General features: G+C 52.7%; 1 protein-coding gene across 1 annotated transcript; it reads left to right on the top strand.

Annotated features, from left to right (window-relative positions):
• Positions 1–15,072: 15,072 nt before the first annotated feature.
• Positions 15,073–16,710, top strand: LOC136478327 (cinnamoyl-CoA reductase 1-like). The gene is made up of 4 exons (XM_066476733.1): positions 15,073–15,346; positions 15,459–15,613; positions 15,709–16,244; positions 16,351–16,710. Exons 1-4 carry the CDS (start codon positions 15,211–15,213, stop codon positions 16,523–16,525), a joined length of 1,002 nt encoding a protein of 333 aa, XP_066332830.1. The 5' UTR covers positions 15,073–15,210; the 3' UTR covers positions 16,526–16,710.
• Positions 16,711–17,561: the final 851 nt, after the last annotated feature.

Raw genomic sequence — 17,561 nt, 5'->3', positions numbered from 1 at the left:
GTTCGTCATCAACGTCGACCAAGACAACGCCATACGCCACCGACCAGACGCTCCGTCCAAAGCTAAGTCACGCTTTAATATTCTTCTAAATATTCTCCAATCTCCGTATATCGCCATAATGTTTCTCCGAACTATTTTCTCTATGTTTGCTCTCCAAACAATTTTCTGAACCCCTGAACAGTCCTGTTGATGCTCGGATGCCTCCAGAGATGGCCCTGTCTCTGGCTCCTCCCTACATGTGCTACGGGCTCTGCGCTCTGCGTTATGGGTAGTCGACAGCGGCTCCTTGGTCACGCCTATTCCTCCTACACCTGCACGAGCTCCGCGCTCGATGTTATGGACTATGGGCTAGCTAGGGCTGGAGACTCAGCTACACACTAACTGTCCAGGTGGTTTATATTAAACACAAATATATTTTCACACCAACTGATCGCCGAACTGCATACGTCGTTTCATCACCATTGCTGATTTTTCTCCGAAGTTTATTTATTTGTGCGTCATGTACTACCCGTTCTATATATTTATATTGCAGGATCATCGTCCAGGTGATCGGACCACCTGGTGCTCGGACTTCTCCACTAATCAACTGGTCGGAGCGCTTGGTTCATGGACTCCGTTGCCGACCAGTTGATCAGACTGTTCGTCGCTCGTGCTTCATCGCCAGCTACGCCGGTTACTCCTCAGCGCTTGGATTCTTCGTGCTTGAGGACTAAGTGGGCACACTTCACCGCACGGACATCGTCAGCTATGTCGGTGCTCGGACCTCGCTGCCTACGTCGAGGACTCCTCAGTGCTCGGACATCGCCGCCTACGCCGGGGACTCCTTGGTGCTCAGACATCGCCGCCTACGCCGGGGACTCCTCGCTCCTCGGTGCTCGGACATCACCGCCTATGCCGAGGACTCCTCACTCTTCGGTGCTCGGACATCGCCGCCTATGCTGGGGACTCCTTGCTCCTCAATGCTCGGACATCGCCAGCAATGCCAGGGACTCCTCGCTCCTCGGTGCTCGGTCATCGCCAGCGACGCCGAGGGCTCCTCACTCCTCGGTGCTCGGACATCGCCGCCTACGCCGGGGACTCCTCGGTGCTCGGACATTGCCGCCTACGCCGGGGACTCCTCGCTCCTCAGTGCTCGAACATCGCCGCCTACATCGGGGACTCCTCATTCCTCGGTGCTCGGACATCGCCAGCGACGCCGGGGACTCCTCGCTCCTCGGTGCTCGGTCATCGCCAGTGACGCCAAGGGCTCCTCGCTCCTTGGTGCTCGGACATCGCCAGCGACGCCGAGGACTCCTCGGTGCTCGGACATCACCAGCGACGTCGAGGACTCCTCGCTCCTCGATGCTCGGACATCACCAGCGTCACCAGGGACTCCTTGCTCCTTAGTGCTCGGACATCGCTAGCGATGCCGGAGACTCCTTGCTCCTCGGTGCATGGTCATCGCCAGCGATGTTGAGGATTCCTCGCTCCTCGATGCTCGGACATCGCTGCCTACGCCGGGGACTCCTCGCTCCTCGGTGCTCGATCATCGCCAGCGACGCCGAGGACTCCTCGCTCCTCGGTGCTCAAACATCGCCGGCTACGCCAGGACTCCTCGATGCTCGAATCTTGCTACGTCTCATCGGTGTGCTATCAAGCTGCTCCATGCTGTTCGGATCAGGGTGCTGATCTTGGGTAGCACATCTGGGGTCTTGATATGCACATGTTGGACGACGTCGGCAAGCTTTCAGACTTCTTTTTCTTTGACCCTGCTACAAGATTCATTCTTCATCTTCTAGTAGGCTCGGGGACTAAGCGGGCACACTTCACCTTGCGGTGAATGTGCTCATTCTCATCTCAAGGCTATGCCCGGGGACTGGCTGCCTGCTCGGCTGGTCTTCTATTTTCTAACCCTGGCACCACATGACCACGTCACCTACTATCAGGCTCGGGGACTAGCTATGGGGGTATGGCCCCCAAGACATGGGCTGCGCCCCTAGGGGTGGCCCGGCCCACAAGGTTAAGGCATGCATGGCGCTACTCGGCGTGCACCACAAGACATTGTATAGTACCAAATAGGCTACTTTACTTTAACCCTACCTCCTCCAGAGTATATAAGGAGAGGTAGGGGTCCCCTAGCAGATAGGCTACATCAAGCTACTTGGTCGTCTAGATCAATACAATACACCAAAGACACATGACGTAGGGTATTACGTCGATCAGACGGCCCGAACCTGTCTAAATCGTTGTCTCTGCGCCTTGTGTCACCATCTGGTTCCTGATTACGCGCATCCCCACCGACAAATCTACCATCGTGGGATACCCCTCGGTGGACTGCCGAGCATATTCTATCGACAGTGCCATTTGCTTGGTAGATCACTTGTGTCTTGGTCCTCCAAGAAACAAAATAGCGTGACTTTGTCCACCGCCGAAGCGGAATACATTGTCGTGGGTGCTTGTTGTGCACAAATAATTTACATGAAACAAACTTTGCTAGACTATGGTGTAGTTTTAGAAAAAGTACCTCTTTTGTGCGACAATGAAAGTGCGGTAAAACTTGCAAATAATCCGATTCAACACTCTCGCACCAAGCATATAGATATCCGCCATCACTTTCTTAGAGATCATGTTGCTAAAAATAATGTATCACTAGAAGGTGTAAGGACCGAGCATCAATTGGTGGATATCTTCACTAAACCGCTAGATGAGGCAACATTTTGTAGACTGCAGAATGAGCTCAATGTGCTTGATTTTAGCAACTTTACTAAAACATGAGCTTGTGTTGTCCCTTGCATTGCATTGTAATATACTACATGTTTATTTTATGGCAATGCACATAGGGCTTGTCTAACATGGTTAAGATAACTGTCAAAAAGCGAGTGAAGAAGCTTAACCTTGGATCAAACTTGACAAGCAACTAGATTTACTTTCAAGTATTGCATATGCATGAATGTTGTATTGTCGTTTATCTTAAATCGCCCTTTATTGCCTATTTTTTTAAAAAGAACTATAGCCTAAGGCAAAATATTTTGAAAATTTTGAGGGTTTGAGAGAGGTCACTCACATCAGTCACAATTGGTGTTTATTTGGATCTTATTTGAGTTGGGACTTGATTGGGAACAGGCAGCACGACGAACTTTGAAGAATTGCTGGAAAAGGAGTGACCGGACGCTGCACCAGACTCTGGTGTCCAGCATCTGATCAGTTCACAGGAGGTGAACTTGCTATGAAGGAGTGATCGGATGCTGAAACAGTGTTTTCCCAGCGTCCGATCAGAAGGAGCTTTAGCGTTCGGTCGATCATGAAGGCATCAAGGCTAGGTGACCGGACTCTGGCTGCGTCCGGTTGGTGTCCACCAGACGCGTCCGGTCACGATTCTAGAGGATTTAGACCTCTCTAGAATCGATCGGACGCTGGGTGGTAGCGTCCGATCGCTACCACCAGAGCGTTCGGTCAGTAGAAATCGTGCGGCTTTAGGTTTCTTTCTCCGTTTCCTTATCTAACCCATGGGGGCCACCTTATTTATTCTCTGCGCCAGGGTTTGACCTAATCTATCCGCCAACATCGCCGCTCCTGTGCCTCCTCGCTGCCATCCCATGCCCTAGCCACCGCAAGCGCCACCGCACGACCCACGTGCCAGCCTTGCTCCAGCGCCGCCGCGAGCCCGCACTGCTCCTGATGTAGACTAGGCCTGATCTTCCGAAAGGTATGATAGCATCGATTGGTGGAGACTCAACGTTCATGATCTAGGCTTCGAACCAAGATTGATTTGGACCCCCACAACCGTTACACCACTGCTCTGTTGGTTATCAACCACGCGAACGCGATTGACCTCGCTGAGAAGGCTGTCCTGCAAGCGAATCGAGAACACAAGCAAGAACGGGATGAACGCAATCTAAAATTGCAAATAAATATGAGGCTTAAGATAACGAGAAGGAGTTCAAGTCTTTATTCGAAAGGACTAATCGTCACAGGCGAACAAGATCAATAACTGGGGCCCTGGTTCACAGCAAGCAGCATTGGCGGCACAGTTGCAGCAAAACGATGTCTGTTTCACGAGAAAATCAAGAACTAAACAAAACCCAAACCCTAAGGAGAGCGACGGCTGCTATTTATAGAGTGTTGGGCATCACCCCCCCTGGACGCGCCCCTAATGGGCCCAAACACGATACACGGTCCAACGGACCAAAAGACGGTGTCGCAGCACCCTGGCAGATTCTGGACGCTGAATTGTTTCGATGATTCCCGTTGATTCCGAAGGTTTTTTGATGTGAAACCAATTGGGTTGGCTTCCTTATCCAATTAGCTTTCCATCCATATGTGGATCATCGAAAACGGAGTTCGGATGCGTCCTGGGTGACCAATTTATGGCAGACTGGTCCTGGAACCCGAGACAGACTCGAACTTGAGTTGCTTTGGGCCTCCACCTCGGGGACTCGAACCGAATTAGCCTCGGACCTACTTCTTAACTTGGACACCCTTGCTGGACTCCTACCTCTCCATACCATGTGCCAAACATGGTCATATGCATGGATGTCATGTCCTCATCAGCTCCACCGCGCCTCCCCACGTCCATGCGCCGACAGCTGAGCCGCTTTGCTCCCGTGCTAGCGCCGCCGTGCCCCTGCAGTGCCCGCGCCACCGCATCACCCGCGCGCCTCCTTGCTGTGCCACCAGCGCCATCATGCCCTAGCAGTAGCACCGTCCACAACCTGTGCTGGCAAGGTTCTGCTCTAGCGCCGCAACAGCTCGTCCGTCTGCCAACAGCATCACCAGCACCGCCACAGTGCCCTAGCTCATGCCGTGCCCAATCCATAGCCATGCATTCCATTGTTGGGTCGCCAAAGTTCGTCGAGCCAGGACCCTAACTGTGGGGGATATACCCCCAGGTACCACAAGATGGTACCTGGGCCGCACCATCCGAGGTGGCCCGGCCCATAAGATCAAGGCGTGCACATCAAGATTACAAGTTGTACTAGATATTGTAATAGTACCAAATAGGATACTTTACTTGTAACCCTCCTCCTCCAGAGTATATAAGGAGAGGCAGGGGTCCCCCTCAGGGACAGATCATACAATATACATCTCAATACAATACACCAAAGACACAGGACGTAGGGTATTACGTCGACCAGACGGCCCGAACCTATCTAAATCGCTGTCTCTGCGCCTTCTGTCACCATCCGGTTCCAGATCACACGCATCCTACCGATAATCTACCACCACGGGCACCCCCCTCGGTGGACTGCCGACCTTATTTCGTCGACAGTGGCGCGCCAGGTAGGGGCCCCCTCTAGGGGTTGTGCGCGCTTGATCCATGGCAAACCAGATGGGATCTCAACATCGACGCCGTCCGTGGCAACCTTTCCCGAGGCGGCGTTCTTCAGCAGCCTTACAGGCTCGACGTTACGGCAACAACAGCCTTGCGGCTACCTGCGACGGGACTTCACGTCTCAAGCAGATTATCACAGCGACAACAACCGTCCGGCTACCTGCGACGGAACTTCACCTCTCAAGCATCCAGCTCCGACTCGCTTGGATTTTTGCCGGGACCAACACCAGGAAGCAAGTCGGCAGAAGCCAGGCGACATCAGCTGCAGCAAATTTTATCAGATCTGATCTTAAAACTCGTGACGAGATCGGAATCTATCCCGCATGCATCTCGTGTTGGCGAATACGAAGTCAAAGCTTCAGCCACGGCATGCATCAACGACGAGACTTGAAAGCAGCGTTACGACATCACGTCATGATCTACACCACCATGCAAGCTAATTATAGCTTCTATGTACGTCAGACAAGCAAGCAACGTCGCGCTCGATCAGGAGCCCACGGCCACGATGCTCTCGCTCTCGCTCAACACTACGCCTCCGTCGGGTCACCTGGCCGGTCATGAGCGCGTGCAGCCCCATGGCAAGAAGGTCGTGTCCGAGGCATACAACGCCATTGTCGACATGGTAGCCTGGCTCAGGATTGCCACGGGTGCACGGGATTGCGTGGTAGAGAGAGACGGACTCTAGTCGGATAAGAGCCGATCAGCAAACAAGGACTACGTGATCAACATGGCTACGTACGCAAGTTAATTAGGCCTGCATGTATGTGCGTGAGCCGCATACACGCATACGACGGCATGCAAGCTAAGCCAATCAATCTATACATGCCTCATGTACATACGAGAAGACATGCAAGCTAATTAAGTATTGAGGCTTGTATGCATGTACACATGCACGGATGCATCTAACATGCACGTAGCTATCTACGTATGTCTCCCCACGCGACGGACCAGGATGACCACGTCAAGCCCCGCCGAGTCGCTGAACACGCCGTGCTCCGACCACGTCGACCGCAACCACGTCGACCACGTCCTGAGCAGCTCCACCGAGCTCCGACCACGTCGACCGCGACCACGTCGACCACGTCCCGAGCGGCTTCGCTGAGCTCCGATCACATCGACTACGGACCACGTCAACCACGTCTCGAGCGGCTCCGCCGAGCTCCGACCACCTCGACCACCTCGACCACAAGACTACGTCGCAATGATGATCGCCGCGAAGAACGGCGCTATGACAATCGCGACCACAGTCATGAAGACAGGTCGAAAAGCTCGAGGACCGGACAACTTCATCGCCAACGACACGTCAAGCCATCTCTCGAACATCGCAACACGCCGACTACTCCCACCGGTCGTCAATAAAGCTAAGTATTATTTTTAATTGAAAATTTCTTCGATCATCGTACACCTCCGCCGACCACCCTAAGGGTGCGCTCCGCGTCGAATTTTCTCCATACATACAATCCAAAACATGTATAAGTTTTTACAACGGTTCGCCGATACGTTTTCCTTCCTGCTTGAGAATCCCAGAGCCGGCACTGTCTCCGGCTCCACCCCACGCGTGCATGAGAGTCCGCCCTCTGCGCTACGGGTAGTCGGCAGTCGCTCCCTGGTAACACTGGCACTCTACGCGGGGCAGCGTTCCGTACCTTGCGCTACGAGATGTTGGTCAGCCCAGGGCTGGCGCATTCTTCAGGACAGGTTAATACATCGCGCTACACCTCTACATAACAAAAGGGCTAAAAACAGCTAATGTTATTTTTCGAATATTACACCAAGTATAATTCATCGCCAACCGAACACCAAGTGTTTACTTCACCTCCTATAGAGAGGTCAATATATTTCGTACACCATCATGTACTACCGCTCTCCGTGTTTATTTTTCAGGAACACAGTTCGATCAGCGAGCTCATGCTTCAGGGTTCGCCAAGACCACTACGGTGCTCGAGGACTCTGGCCAGACCACGCTCGTGCTCAGGGACTCTGGCCAGACCACGCTCGTGCTCGAGGACTCGCCAGACCACTCCGTGCTCTGGGACTTCTCGCTAGACCACTCCGAGCTCCGACCACGTCGATCACATCTCGAGCAGCTCCGCTGAGCTCTGACCATGTCTCGGGGACTTCGTCGGTCGCTCCTCGACCTGTGCTCGGGGACTGCCTCGATCGCTCTCCGACCATGGCTCGGGGACTTCGTCGCTCGCTCCTCGACCTGTGCTCGGGGACTGCCTCGATCACTCTCCGACCATGGCTCGGGGACTTTGCGTCTCGACTACATGTGACTGGCAACTCGCATACAGTTGGGATATTTTTTCTTGGACCTTGCTACAAGGCTCATACCTCGCCTTCCAGCAAGCTCGGGGACTACATCGGTACGATGCACCTGCCGGTGCATCTCGTATCGCCTGTACGACGATTGGATTCTCAACTTAACTGGGAATTCTTTTTAGACCCTGGCACCACGTGCCTACGTCACCTACTACCAGGCTCGGGGACTAAGTGGGCACACTTCACCTTGCGGTGAATGTGTTTGTTTTTCGACCCCTATGCCTCTGATGATCAAGGATGCTACGCTTCAAGACGCACTTACATTTCTTTTCAGAAATACAAGTGGGCACACTTCCTGGGACGGAAATCTTTTTCTTTCTTCTTAAGAGCACCATACATTCTTCGGACAACCTACTTCTCCAGCGACAACGGTGGTCAAAGATGTTAAGAACTCAAGCCTTACTGTTCGGAGAAGGTTGAAACGGCGTGTCGCATCAGAATACATGGTGCTCGGGGACTAGCTGTGGGGGATATACCCCCAGGTACCACAAGATGGTACCTGGGCCGCACCATCTAAGGTGGCCCGGCCCATAAGATCAAGGCGTGCACATCAAGATTACAAGTTGTACTAGATATTGTAATAGTACCAAATAGGATACTTTACTTGTAACCCTCCTCCTCCAGAGTATATAAGGAGAGGCAGGGGTCCCCCTCAGGGACAGATCATACAATATACATCTCAATACAATACACCAAAGACACAGGATGTAGGGTATTACGTCGACCAGACGGCCCGAACCTGTCTAAATCGCTGTCTCTGCGCCTTCTGTCACCATCCGGTTCTAGATCACACGCATCCTACCGATAATCTACCACCACGGGCACCCCCCTCGGTGGACTGCCGACCTTATTTCGTCGACACTAACCCTAGCCGATTCGGTGGTTCCCCGCGTGTTGCTTCTCTGTTCTTCGGATCATAGGCTTCAGGTAGCAAGCCAGTCGTTTCAATTCCGTATCTAAATTGCTTGCTTCCTAGGGTTTCGCATCTATTAGATATATTGTATTTATTTGTATATCCTATCTATTCCATCATGCAGCGAGTTGGTGCCGCTGAGGTGTCAGTGGCAGTTGTCAGTTAACTCAGAGCCAAGCTCGCGAGTACGGATCGAGGCCAAACCTCGGAAGCGACAGATTGATAGTTGATCTTTATCAGCGGCCATTTTTCTTTAGATTATCAGATGGCTCGCGTGAAAAATGTTGGAGGTGGTCCCAGTGATGAGGATCGGAGGCCCCCGCCTCGTCAGCCCGCAGATCCTAAAGGCAAGGCGACAAAGAAGACTGCAACAAAAAAGCGCAAGTACCCAAATGCAGAGATAGCTAGAGCAGCAGCAGTTGCAGAGGCAGTAGAGTGTGCCGAGAGAGGAGGTGCTCATAGTGGAGTTGTTATTGCTTATCAGCTTTCACCAAAAGCGCAGGCTAGACTTGAGCATATTGAGCGTCTTCATGGTGGTCCACCTAAGACTCTCATGATGGGGGGACAACGTCTGGCTATTGAGGAGCCTCAGCAGCAGCCCCAGCCGACAGAGCCGACAGAGTAAGTGCAGGAGGGTGAGTAGACTCAGGAGGGTCAGCAGGCCAAGGAGACAGCAGGCACCACAGCCACAGCTTCATCGCTCTGGTCGTACCTGTGCTCCTATCACATTGAGGGCAGACACACAGAGGAGGGGTTCTCGTCCACCGCCTAGACCATAGGGTCCTCCTCCAGTGACCCATCTTAACTTGAGGGCCGCCACGGCCAAGCAGGTGCAGCAGCTGAGGTTTGTGGACTTTGAGGTGTGGTTCCCGCCGAGGAGGGATGACAGAGCATCAGAGGGTTTCTACACACCTCTGCCGGAAGATTTCTACAATGTCTATCTCAACAGTAGGGCAGTTTTTAGATCTTAGAGAGTCTGCAGCATTGAGTCGATAGTTGCAGCAGCCAGAGACCACATTCGCCCCTACCTTGCATATCTGCTGGGGCTGACAGATTTGATTGGATGGACCAGATTATATGTTCCATCTTGGGTTCATCAGTTCTATGCTACTCTCTGGATTGACCCACATCATAGATATATTCATTTTGCTTTCAGAGGCAGGGATTATCGGTTGACGAGCACTAGGGTTAGGGAGATACTCAGGCTTCAGGAGCAGCCTATCAGATTACATGAGGTTTGCTATGGACAGACAACTCCTCCCAGACGCCCACATGGTGGTATGGTGCCCCCTATGGACTTGGTTCATCACTGTTTCACAGAGCCTTTTGGCGAAGGGTCGAGGAGGAACCCTAGTGATCTTAACCCAACTGCTCGTGTGCTTAAGGCTATTATGAGGAGGACATTGCTATCGAGGATAGGGTATCGCGAGGGCTTGACTCGCATACAGTTGTGGCTTATCAACTCTCTGATGCAGCAGACAGTTTTTGATATTTGGGATCTTATTCTATCAGAGATGGAGGATACGATAGCTGAGGGTTTCAGAGGTCACAGGCAGCTACCCTATGCTCATTGGATCACATTCCTTATCCATAGAGCAGTCACAGTCAGGCCGCCAGAGATGCTTGCTGAGTACAGTGGTGCCACCACAGAGTTCCTTGCTTATAACATGACACAGATGATCAGGCACAGTACACCTACAGCACCCAGTCAGCTGCGTCGATGTCCTGAGGTGCCAGAGACTACAGCCCAGTAGGATGATATTATCAGGGGCATAGCAGCTACTGAGGAGGAGGAGCTTGCTCAGCAGGAGGGAGTGTCGTGTGCGACCCCAGTGACAGTTCTGATGATGACTACCAACCCGTCCCTCGAATGCCTCCCCAGCGACATGACCATGAGGCCAACAGCTCTAGTTCAGCGCCACCTACCCTATAGACTGACCCCGCTCTCCTTGCTATACTTGAGCGGATGAGGCAGGACCAGGCACGCCATGCTCAGGAGATAGCTGCTACATTTGCACAGTTCCAGACTCGGCAGGATGAGTTCTAGCAGTAGCAGCTTGCCATTCAGCAGCAGACATAGGCTCTACAGCAGCAGCAATTGGCCATGCATCAGCAGCAGATCCTCATGCAGCAGTAGCTTCTTGGATTTATGCAGCATGTAGTGACAGCTATTGGGGCTCCACCGCCACAGTCTTCGCCCTTGCTTGGTCAGCCTACCACCACTTCCATGACTCTAGCGTTACAGCCTAGTGGGCTTCAGAGTCATGGACAGCCACCAGCATAGTTTGCTTCTCCTACAGAGCAGGTGTCCCAGTGGTTTGCTACGTCAGTGCCAGCCCCGCAGTTCACACCGTTTCGTACGGGCTTCACACCGACTGAGACGTCCTCGCTGCTAGTGCCAGAGACCTCAGTGTCCAGGAGCCTTGGTGCTTCCTTTAGTGAGTTGACAGGGCATCCTACACCGCCAGACCTACATGTCCCTGTACCTACCACCATTGCTCCAGTGACAAGCATGACAGAGACGCTCCCTTCCTTAGTGGCATCATCAGAGCCAGCAGCTTCAGTCGCACCAGCACAGCCTACAGCAGCTCCAGTCCCTGATCCAACCTAGACTGCTTCAACATCGCTTCCTGCTTCAGAGGGTCAGATAACTTAGAGCTTCGGATCAGATGATGATGGCACCCAGTTCCAGCTCGCTCCTCGTACCTCAGCGCTCAGCTCATCCGCTGCAGCCCCACCGACCGACCCTTAGGTTTTGGTGTTTGACGCCAAAGGGGGAGAGGGATCGAGTATGTAGACTTAGGGGGAGCGATGTATCTAGGGGGAGCTTAGTTATTATATTTGCTTATCTATTACATTTAGAGTTTTATGTGTGATACACTATTATGCATTCGTCGTGTGTTTACTCATATGCATTAAAACTATATCTACATGATAGTGATATCTACGTGATCGTGATATATGACATGTGTGCTCTCTACTTTGGATTATTTATATGTCATATCACTTGTGTTATGCTCATTTGCCTTTGCTTTCGCGTTTTACTCCGATGCAAATGAGCTTTATTACTTGTACTCATGCTTATTTTATATCTTTTGAGTACATCATGTTGGCTTGGTTCATATAAGCTTGCCTAACCCTTTTGTTCTTATTGACAAAAGCTTATATGATCCAAGCATGTTAAAAACCTTAACTCTTTTACATACTTGAGGTGGTATTGTCATCAATCACCAAAAAGGAGGAGATTGAAAGCATCTAGGCCCCTAGTTGGGTTTCGGTGATTAATGACAATACATGATTACTGTGACTAACATGTGTTTTGAAGAGGCAATTGAGTTAGGTCATGGTAATGGAGATCGATTGGGCTATAATGATGGTCATGCCCCTATGATGGAAATCGTTTTGGTTTTCAAAGGATGGACTAGTTCTAAGTGTCGATTGGAGTTGGAGTGACACTAAGAGTAGTTTAGGACTTTGTTTTTCCTTTGGCCATACTATTAAGGGGGTATGGACGGGTAGCTTGACCTAGGTGAGTCTAGTGAGTTAGGTGTGGTACACACTTGTTAAAACTAGCACTAAATAGCTCCTAAATATGCCTAAGATCCTATGGAGCAAACTTCATTCACATATGACCGAGAGTTGGAAGTGAATGGAGGGTCAAATACTGACCGGACGCTGGCTTCGGTGCGATCGGACGCTGGCGCAGAGTCCGGTCAGTTCATTTGACCGAGGAGATTACGTTCGGTGCGACTGGACGCTGGAAGGTCAAGTGACCGGACGCTGAGAGCCAGCGTTCGGTCGTTTACAGTAAGGTTCCAGAGAGGGAAAATTGTGACCAGACGCGTCCGGTCACACTGTAAACACTAGAACTCAGGGAGAACTGACCGGAGCGTCCGGTCAACATGACCGGAGCGTCCGGTCACCCCGTAGAGGCACATAACGGTTTGTTTTTCAGCCCATGTTATAAATAGAAGCTCCACTCGTGTGTGGGGTTACTTTTGCTCATTCCAACAGCTGAGAAACACCTTAGAGAGTGCCAAGAAGAGCAAGATCCTAGTGAGGTGATTGAGATTTGAGAATCCCAAAGAGAGCCCTCATTAGCAAGATCAAGAGTAGCAAAGTGTGCATCCATCTTTTACCCTAGACTTGTTGTGGTCAAGTGAGAGTTCGTACTTGTTACTCTTGATGATCGCCATCACCTAGATGGCTTGGTGGTGATTGGGAGCTTGGTGATCACTCGGAGAGCTTGTGGATAACCCAACTCACATTGTGAGCGGTTGTGGGTGATTCACCGCGATGGAGTGTTGAAGAATCAACCCGTAGAGAGCACTTGATCCTTGCGCAGATAAAGGGGGAGCAACACCCTTGCACGGGTGCTCCGACGAGGACTAGTGGGGAGTGGCGACTCTCCGATACCTCGGTAAAACATCGCCGCGTTCCTCCTTCTCTATTTACTTTGAGCAATTCAATTCTTGTCTTTACATTCATAGAATTGCCATGCTAGAGTAGGATTGGAACTTAGTTTGCAAATCTTTTGTGCGGTAGAACAATTAGTAACACTTTCTAGGCACAAGGGGTTAATTGGGCTAACCATAGGATTTTATTATTGCATAGAAATTTAGAATTAGCCCAATTCACCCCCCTCTTGGGCATCTTGATCCTTTCAGGAACTTTTGCGCGAAGAGAGGACGAAAGTGCAAGAGAGTTAATTAGCAAGTGTGGTCCATTCAACTGGTAGAATGGATCTTAGCCGTCTTTTCGGGCTGGGGCGTTACACAAATCTAGTCTAGGGGCTCCTTATATAGATGTACCTTTACCAAGTAGGGTTCGTGGCTTGGTAAATATGAATAGGGAGAAGAAGAATCTCCTTTCTCTACATGAACTAACAATGTGGCACTTATTTATGTCGCACCTTTCACTTGCACTTGTGGTTTTAAACATTAAAGCTTATTAGGGAGCATATGTACACAATGGGCCTTTGAGATTTATTATTAGAAATTCTGTATATTGGTTGGGGACTAGCCCATAAATAAATTCTAACACAAAAGGCTCATGCAGGACTGTTTTGCATCGTCCTCATGCAAACGTTGTTCAGCAGGCAGAGCATCCCAGACGTCGGATTTTAAATGCTTATTAGGACCATATGGTTGCCTGGCTGGTTCCTTATTTGGAAGGCTTGCAACCAAATACGTCCTAATGACTTTATCGGTCTCGAGATGTGCTAGCCCAGGTTAAAAAAAAAAACAGAGAGAGAGACGTGCTAGCCCGATGTGTTAAGAGGTTTTTCTTGGATATAGAGAGAGAGCATGCGCGGGCGCACGTCTAGGGTGGATAACTGACTGCGTGATATGATATTGGGCGTTTACGGGTCTATTTCATTGGTAGGGAAGGGAAAGCGGCCGTGGCGCAGTGCCGAGCCCGTAGCATGTAGCCCAGCGAGGGCCAGGCCTGTCAGTTGCTTCTCAGCGGGCCCGTGGAGAAACTGGGCCGGGAAGCGAGTGTCGGCACGTCGCACGTAGCTTTACCCCGCCTTCCCAGGTCCCGAGTCCCGACGCCGACCTGAGCGCCCACAAGAATGGAATCGGGCGCGGGCCGGTTGCGGAGCCCATCGGTGGGCGGGGCCGGGGCCCGCATCCATGTCGGCCCGCGAGAGGTCCACCGAGGAGAAGAGAAGCACGAGTTGCTTGCTTGCTTCTCTCGCGCTGTCGTCAGGTCAGCCGTCAGCCGTCAGCCGTAGTTTCTATTAAAAAAAATACAACTAGTTACACGTGTTGCTTCAGATTTAACCAAATTTCTATTAAATAATATTTAAATTTATAGCTTTGGATTAATTTATTATAAATATGCATTTCGTAATTAATCTAATGATGTTTATTTAATATTATAAACATTTATATTTTTATCCATAATTGGTTAAACTTGGTATCTAAAACATGACACTATTTCAGAATTCGTTCTTTGGGAGGTAGGGAGTACTATTTGCCGTTCTGCTGTACCTGCCGTTCACGCTCTTGGTCTGTTGGTCAGCCCTGGCGAGTCATGCCATTTCCGGACACATGCTCTGCTCGCACCTTGCACCACCGTTTCGTTCCGACGGCGACGGCGGCAGGGCTAGGGAGACAAAAGCAAAATATTCTCAAGGTTTTTGACTGCACTGTAGGAACAAGACACGTGCCAAAGTTGGCCTTGGTGATTGATGATTCTCAGCAGTCCACGCCCCGGTGGCCCCACACTCCAGCGTCCAGAGCAGGGAATCTCCCTCCGCAACCGCATCTGCGCGCGCTCACCACGCGGCTCCCACGCCCCTGAATTCTCCGAAACCGAAACCCGCCTCGCGCCTCGCCGCCTGCTGCTGGCCCCCCGCCGCTGAATGAACAGAGGAGGAGGAGTCCCGGTGCTTCGCGCGAGGTCGGTTGCAGTCGCGCCTCCCCCAACCACGACCTCTTTCTCTTTGGCTCACCGCCTCGCGGTATAAATACGGGCTGCCACCATACCATACGTGCCAGGGTCACCACACAAGGCAACATCTGTCGACGGGTAGCAGAGAGTGAGAGAGATCGAGGCACAAACACACACTGAGAGTCGAGTCTGAGACTGAGACTGGCCCATTCCAAACACATTCCACTAGCAGCTTGAGCATCGGAACTTGTTGGGCAGGATCACCATGTCGTCCAAGTCCAACTGCGGTGAGGAGAAGGAGCTGGTGTGCGTGACCGGCGCCGGCGGCTTCATCGGCTCGTGGGTGGTGAAGGAGCTGCTCCAGCGCGGCTACCGTGTCAGGGGAACTACGAGGGACCCTGGTGAGTGACTGACTCACATCACACCATCTCCTGCACTGCAATGCCCTTCTGCAAGCTCAGAGAACTTGCTGTCCTACTCACCTCTGCTTTGCGCGCACTTGCTGACATGCAGCGGACAGCAAGAACGCGCACCTGCTGGCTCTGGAGGGCGCCAAGGAGCGCCTCACCCTGTGCCGCGCCGACGTCCTCGACCGCGACTCCCTCCACGCCGCCTTCGCCGGCTGCGACGGCGTCTTCCACGTCGCCTCCCCGATCTCCAACGACCCGGTCAGTCGTCGCTGCTACCTCTTTCATTTTCAGACTGAACAGCAATGCGCTATGTACTCTGCTGCTGACGCTGCTTGCGTGCGCCCCGCCTGCAGGAGCTCGTGCCGGTGGCAGTGGAGGGCACCAGGAACGTCATCAACGTCGCGGCGGACGAGGGTGCGCGCCGCGTCGTCTTCACCTCCTCCTACGGCGCCGTCCACATGGACCCCAACCGGAGCACCGACACCGTCCTCGACGAGACCTGCTGGAGCGACTACGACTTCTGCAAGCGAACGGAGAACCTGTATTGCTGCGCCAAGATGATGGCGGAGATCACAGCAACGGAGGAGGCGGCGGCGCGGGGGCTGCAGCTGGCCGTGGTGCTGCCGTGCATGACCATGGGCCCCATGCTGCAGCAGACGCTCAACTTCAGCACCAACCACGTCGCGCGCTACCTCATGGGCACCAAGCGCTCCATCCCCAACGCCGTCGCCGCCTACGTCGACGTCCGCGACGTCGCGCGCGCGCACGTCCTCGCCTACGAGCGCCCCAGCGCGTACGGACGGTACCTCTGCATCGGCACCGTGCTGCACCGCGCACAGCTCGTCGCCATGCTGAGGGACCTCTTCCCGCAGTACCCCGTCACGGCCAAGTAAGCACAGAGCGCCCCTCCTCCTCGTCTTCCTCTGTTGTCGTCATCGCCGCCGCCGAGCGATGAGCTCTGACAATCTCGCGCGCTCGTCTTTGATGTGATGCAGTTGCGAGGACGATGGCAAGCCATTGGCGAAGCCGTTCAAGTTCTCCAACCAGAGGCTCAGGGATCTGGGCTTGGAGTTCACTCCGCTGAGGAAGAGCTTGTACGAGACCGTGGTGTGCCTGCAGCAGAAGGGACACCTGCCTGTCATCCAACAGCAGCAGCGCGCGAACTTGTAAACCAGAGGACATGCCGGGATTTCACAGATAAAAATGAACGTGGCAAACAACACACAGAAAGAGAAGCACAAGAAGATGATATGAGGATTTTGTAAACTTCGTATATTCATCCTTTTCTTTTCTTTTCTATACAAGTGCATTTTGTTGTTCAAAAAAAAAATCTACAGTTGTATGATCCATTCTTATTCTGTTTTTTTCGAAAGGACGGCAAAAGTTTGCCGCGATTTCTATTAGACGAAGAAAAGAAAAAGAAGGCAAGTGCCCCGTCCAGTTCTTTAAATGGAAACTGGGCAAAAAACCATACAACTGAGAAGAGCCCCGCTCATCCTACACAACTTGATACAACAATTCAGCACCAACTTGTCGAATCGACCCCAGCTAACCAACTATCTCAACTCACGCCGCCACTTGCAGCTGGTCGACGTCCACTCAACTCGACTCTACTAGAACAAACTCTCCACCACTGGCACCACCCACGCAACACAACAGCGAAAACGACGCACTAGCCCCGCCACGAGCCGTCCCGGCCGAGACAAATTCCACAACGACGCCTTCAAGAAGGTAACGACGTCCAAGCGCCGCCGTCGCTCGTCCAAGGCCGGACTGGGTTTTCACCCGTGGAGAGCGCTGTGGACGCGACGCCCTCAACGGGGGGAACGGCACCCGCAGGTGTCGCCGTCACCAGGCCTTCGCCCAAAGAAACCACAGCACGGTCGTCGGTCAAGATGCCGGGTCACTGCCAGGCACCAAAGACGTCGCCGCCAGACCACCGGCCGAGGCCACTCCGAGGGGGTCGACGCGCCGGCCACACAAGCAGCCGCAAAGCTGCGCCAGCACCCCCGCCGACCGGACCACATGCCGAAGAACCAGGCTTCCGCCGCCGTGTACGTCCACCTTGGGCACCGTCCCATGCCCTGAAGATCCCGGATCTGGGGCAAGGCCCCAGACCAGCACCCCCGAAGACGCCGAGGCCTCCGTCCTCGCTGCGACCGCTCCGCGCCGACAGCCAGGATCATGTGGGGAAGAACGGCATAGA

The sequence above is a fragment of the Miscanthus floridulus genome, chromosome 8, assembly GCF_019320115.1.
Source record: "Miscanthus floridulus cultivar M001 chromosome 8, ASM1932011v1, whole genome shotgun sequence".
Lineage (NCBI taxonomy): Eukaryota > Viridiplantae > Streptophyta > Magnoliopsida > Poales > Poaceae > Miscanthus > Miscanthus floridulus.
The sequence above is the reverse complement of the archived record's forward strand: the minus strand, read 5'-3'. Positions and strand labels throughout refer to the sequence as shown.